The 5,175-nt window shown below is 38.6% G+C and overlaps 1 protein-coding gene across 1 annotated transcript in view; it reads right to left on the bottom strand.

The window, feature by feature from the left end:
• Positions 1-713: 713 nt before the first annotated feature.
• The window catches only part of LOC102199586 (UDP-glucuronosyltransferase 2A1-like), a 7,060-nt gene continuing 2,598 nt past the window's right edge, over positions 714-5,175 (bottom strand). Inside the window, exons 2-7 of the mRNA XM_005743126.1 lie at positions 4,129-4,507; positions 3,813-3,961; positions 3,537-3,668; positions 2,887-2,974; positions 2,418-2,637; positions 714-999 (exon numbers count right to left, since the gene is read on the bottom strand). Coding sequence (XP_005743183.1) covers positions 714-999; positions 2,418-2,637; positions 2,887-2,974; positions 3,537-3,668; positions 3,813-3,961; positions 4,129-4,507 — 1,254 coding nt within the window. The remainder of the gene's footprint in view (positions 1,000-2,417; positions 2,638-2,886; positions 2,975-3,536; positions 3,669-3,812; positions 3,962-4,128; positions 4,508-5,175) is intronic.

Genomic DNA, 5,175 nt, shown 5'->3' with positions numbered 1-5,175 from the left:
TGTCTTCCTGTTTACTACAGCTGCTCCATGGGATGGTGATGGATACATCAGTGGTTAAAAGCTAACCCGCAACAAGCTCACAGCTGAATACATCACAATGATCCATTCAAGAGAGTGATGGGTCACCACCATGCAAATGTTTTATTTGTTATTACAAAATCCTTACAGAGTATCATCTCATTGTTGAGTTAATTTGATCCACATAAAGATAAATCATTATCATACAGTGAAATCTGACTTTAAATTCCACAGAATCATGATCCAGATATCAGATTTATTGATGAAGATGTTGATTGTCACAGTTCCTAGATTGAATTGATTAATAAATTTATTTTTTTTTTAATTTAAAAAAAGGGAAAAGAGTAAATAAAATATATGCATAAATAATGAAATGCTTTTTAGGAAAATATTTCTTTATGCATTAAAAAACAAAAACAAGTTTGAATATTCTGAATTCAATCTGACGTTAGTGTTTTTTCCAAACAAAAAAAAAACAAAAAACAAAAAAACAAAAAACAGCCAATCAGTATTTGCTTTTTAATGTCAGATCAACTTCAGGTTCTGTTACGCAAATTAGTGCATCTGTTAAAGTCATTAGTGGTGGTGCATAAAGGAGAAGATGAAGGGAAATTCAACATATATGAAAGAAAGTTTCATGCTGGTAACAAATATTACCCCAGTCCAACATTCACAGCACCATTTCAGTTTAGTTGTTATTCAGCCTTCCTTTTTGTCTTTCCTCTCCTGACACAACACCTGTGCCAGCAGAAACTGCAGGTCTTGATGAAGATGAATATGATGAGTAGAACTATGGTGAAGAAGAAGCCCAGGACATCCAGGCTGAGATACTGGTACCAGGTGAGTTCATGGGCCTGGACCCTCAGGTGCTTGGCCCCTTTGTTTCTCAGTGTGAACTCGATCCAGAATACTGCCTCTTCCAGAGCACTCATGGGTCTGTCGTGGTGGATGCTGGACAGCCGCATAACATTTTCTTTGTACCTGTGAATGTGCATATTGGGTTCAAATAATTAACCTTTGAATTGTTATACTATAATTTATTTATTTTTTTGCCAGACAATAAAGGGATGTATTTCAAAACTCTAAAACTGATAACGCCTCAAGTTAAAATTGACATCTAGAGATATTTCAATCATTTTGTGGCCTTTGAAGCTTTTGTGGTACTTCTGCTATCAAGCTCATTAGACCCTTGTTCCTTTATGACCTGCTATTATCTATTATTTATACCAAAAAAACCCTTTCAATCATGAACTGTATAAAAAAGATGGAAGCCAAATAAGCTTTGAGACCACTGAGACCCCAAGATCATTGGCAAAGGGTTTACTGAGGTTAGAAGAAAGCTTCTAAACCTTCTTTGTGTTAGCTCGCTCCACAAAACTTTAAACCCCAATTGGAGATGACCGGTATCACCACAATGGTTATGAACTTTCTTTGTTAAGCCAGGCCCTCTGCTTGAGGATCTGTGTGCGCTGAAATACAAATGTGAATTTTGCAGGTCATTTGACTCTTGTTCTGCATACTAGAGGTGTTATCTGATGATAACATGGTCATTAAATTTCTCCAATGAACATAAGGTTAGTAATAAACTTTTGTAAAGAAAACCAGAAATTAATGTTGCAGAATTAGTTTTCATTTAGTTCGAGTTAATAATTCTATTGTTGAGTGTACGCAATTTTGCATGCTTTTTAAAAATGTTACATTTAAAACATCTAGAGATATTTCAATCATTTTGTGGCCTTTGAAGCTTTTGTGGTACTTCAACTATCAAGCCCATTAGACCCTTGTTCCTTCATGACCTGCTATTATGCTATGTTCGTCATTTGGACTTTACTATAAGTCACGCCCCCAAAAAACATTCAATCATGAACTGTATAAAAAGGATGGATGTATAACAAGCTTTGAGACAACTGAGACCACACGACTTCACATTAGAGATGTAAAACTGGATCCATTTAAACATTAATGTTCTACAACCTAATAAATAACAATTGGAAATCACTTCATCAAAATTAAATTGTTTGAATAGATACTTGTCTCGGAAGTTCAAGTTTCTACTATGCCATCATATTAAAAGAGGCTTAACAGCAAATTAAAACAAAGTACAAAAACATTTATACATTTTTTGCATTGACAAATTAATACATGGACATTTAAATGTATTTAAAAATAAAAAAATAATTTTTTTTAAAAATTGGCCAAACTAAGACCAGATGGTGCTCAGTGTATGTAATTTCCAGCCAGTGGATTCTCCCCTTGCTGGAAATTCCAAATAATTCAAATTTAAGGTATGTTATTCTTGGCCTTCATGCTTTTCATACTCTTGAGCCCACATTCGTCTTTGGTACAACATCTATGCTTTCGGTACTTAATCCAAAGTACGGATAGTTCAAAGAACTCACGATTTGTCATTGATGACTGTGTTGATTGCGTCTCTAAGATCTTCAGACGTCATGAAATTCAAGTTGAAAATAACTGCAGCACCTTTAGCCTTCATATGGACCATGTTGTCTGGCTGGTCACCAAACACGGGGATGCCCACCATGGGAACGCCGTGGTAGATTGCTTCATAAATCCCATTTGTGCCTCCATGGGTGATGAAAGCTCTAGCTTTAGGGTGACCTAAGACATGTCAAATAACCATGAAACATCTGGAGTACGTTTTTCACACTTAGACAGCAAAAAGGTTTCAATAAACCTGAACAACTAATTTGAGCTGATTTGAGTATTTTTTTTGTAAAAATTCTTAGTTGGCGGTGTTACTGTGAACTTTACCGTCTCTGTGGCATCTGATTTCATTAGGATTATTTCTCATGGAATAAAAGGCAGACATAGAAAGAAATAACTGTGATTGGTACCAACTTTACTTACCCAGGAGGTCATTCTGAGGAATCCAATCATATATTTGAGTGTTGGCACCCAAAGTTTCTGGCTTTTCTCCTCTGTATCTCCACAGCACCTTTAAATAGAAAGTTCACATGGTGTTTTTTCCATTACATCTTATGCAGGTAGTACTTCAATATGTCACATTGAAAGAAGGTTTGCTGTCTCCCAGCACAGTGTCGTGAGCATGGAGGAGTTTCTAGTTACATGATAGTTTGGGGAGGTATATCCATGGAGCGATGCATAGACCTACAGACTAGACAAAGGTACTTTTACTGCATTTAGGTATGTGGATAAAATCCTTGGACCCATTTTCAGACTCTACACTGATGCACTGGGCCCTGGGTTCTTCTTGATGCACAACAATACACAGGCTCATGTGGCAGGAGTATGCTGACAGAAATGGATACCCTTGACTGTCCCCCACATTGGCCTGACCTAAATCCAATCGAACATCTTTGGGACACTATGTTTCAGTACATCCGACACCACCAGTTTGCACCTCAGACTGTAAGGATCTAAGTCAGGGGTGGCCAACTCCAGAGCTGAAACTGGTTACCCTAAAACCTTACAAACTACTCCATGCTTTCAGGGTTTGAACAAACTGATTACAGTTGGCACAAACATTATCCTCTGACCTTTTGTGGGATCTGAGCGAGGCCTGAGGCTATCATGTTTGCCTTCTCCTTGGTGACGTTGCTGATTACGGATCCTAAAGTGAAGATCACAATGCCATCATCTCCAGAACTCTGCACAAATTCCTCCAGATCCTGTAACAAGTCAAATATTATCCCACCACCAGCCAACCAGCTGTTTTCTCATTTTTGTTCAACATTTTGATGGCTTCACTGCTCCTGGCAGGAATATTCTGTGATGTAATGATTAATCAGATGGTAATAGTTGAGTGTCCTTACCTCTGGTAAAGGTTTAGCAGGTCTGCAGTGGATCCCACCAACATATTTGAAGTTGGGGAGGAAAGGACGAGGGAATTCAAAATCCCAGTAGGTTCGGATTAACCAGATGTCTGCTTTACTCATCAACTCACAGGCACTGGTGGGAGTTCCTGTTGCAATGCATGAACAATAGACATTAGCATATCACCAATAGTTCATGCAGGTTGTATTTTCTTGGGCAGGTTAGATGGGATATAAAAACACTGCATTTAAAGCTTTAGCAGACTTCAAATATTGTTGTTTTTTTAAACCGTGTGCTTCATGTCCATTTGCTCACCTTTGACATCAGAGTAATATCTGTCTAATACGTTCCAAAAAGTGTGATCAATCGTGATGTCTTGAAGAGCATAGAAGAGAAAGTTCCACACTCTCTCTGAGAAGTCCATCTTATCTGTGAGTTTGCTCATTGCACCAGGCACAAAGGATGGTGGAGCAGGCATCTGACCACAATGCCTCTCCCAGTTATTAGCTAAGGAGAAGCGCAAAGAGAAGACGAGTGGGATCCCCAAAATATCTGCTACCAAGTCACTGCCAGGGTAGATGGGGTCAGCCAAGAGAAGGTCATAATTTCCTTCTTTCAACTTCGTCATGATGGCTTCTGATTTCACCACACCGTCCAAATACTGGATAGAAAACCGCAGGTTAGCTTTCATCATGTCAATTAATCTGATGTAGATCTCCCAGTAGCTCATATAATCACTCTCATACAGACTGAATTGGAGGAACTCTTCTAGATACTTCAGTAAAGCCTCCAATGAGAAAGAGGCATTGAAGGGCTCATAGTGAAAGCGGGCAGGTTCATTGGTGTTCATGTACATTGACGAGCTCGGGACCAGTACAGTCACCTGGTGTCCCCTGTCAACCAATGTCTCCAGAACAAGCTTCATGTTTATCCAGTGGCTGGCTTCGGTGTACCACACCAAAATATTTCCTCCATTTGCACACGATGTTGCACAAAGTATCAGCAGAACGCAGGCAGAGGGACGCAGCTCCATGGTGTCTGAATCTCAGCAGGACAACCAGCTGTGGTCTGATCCTTCGGTGAAAGCATTCCAGGAAAAAATAATTATTAACTTAATAAAGGTGAACTCTGGCTCACTTCTTTCTGTATTGGATTGGTCATTTTACAATGGGTTATAAAGCAATGATTGTAAAGTTGACAGTACTGAAAAAACAAGACTAAAATCTAACTTGTATGAGAAATAAATAAATATGTCAGAGCCTGATGTTGTAGCTGTTAGTTGAGGAGAGAGAGAGAGAGAGTGAAGTAATACAAAATAATAGTCAAAGTATTCAAAAGGATCCACCTAGAGCTGGGCGATAT

This window comes from Pundamilia nyererei, unplaced genomic scaffold, assembly GCF_000239375.1.
Source record: "Pundamilia nyererei isolate P.nyererei 1_Seehausen unplaced genomic scaffold, PunNye1.0 scaffold00127, whole genome shotgun sequence".
Classification (NCBI taxonomy): Eukaryota; Metazoa; Chordata; class Actinopteri; order Cichliformes; family Cichlidae; genus Pundamilia; species Pundamilia nyererei.
Note: the sequence above shows the minus strand (reverse complement) of the source record. Positions and strands in the feature narration are given on the sequence as shown.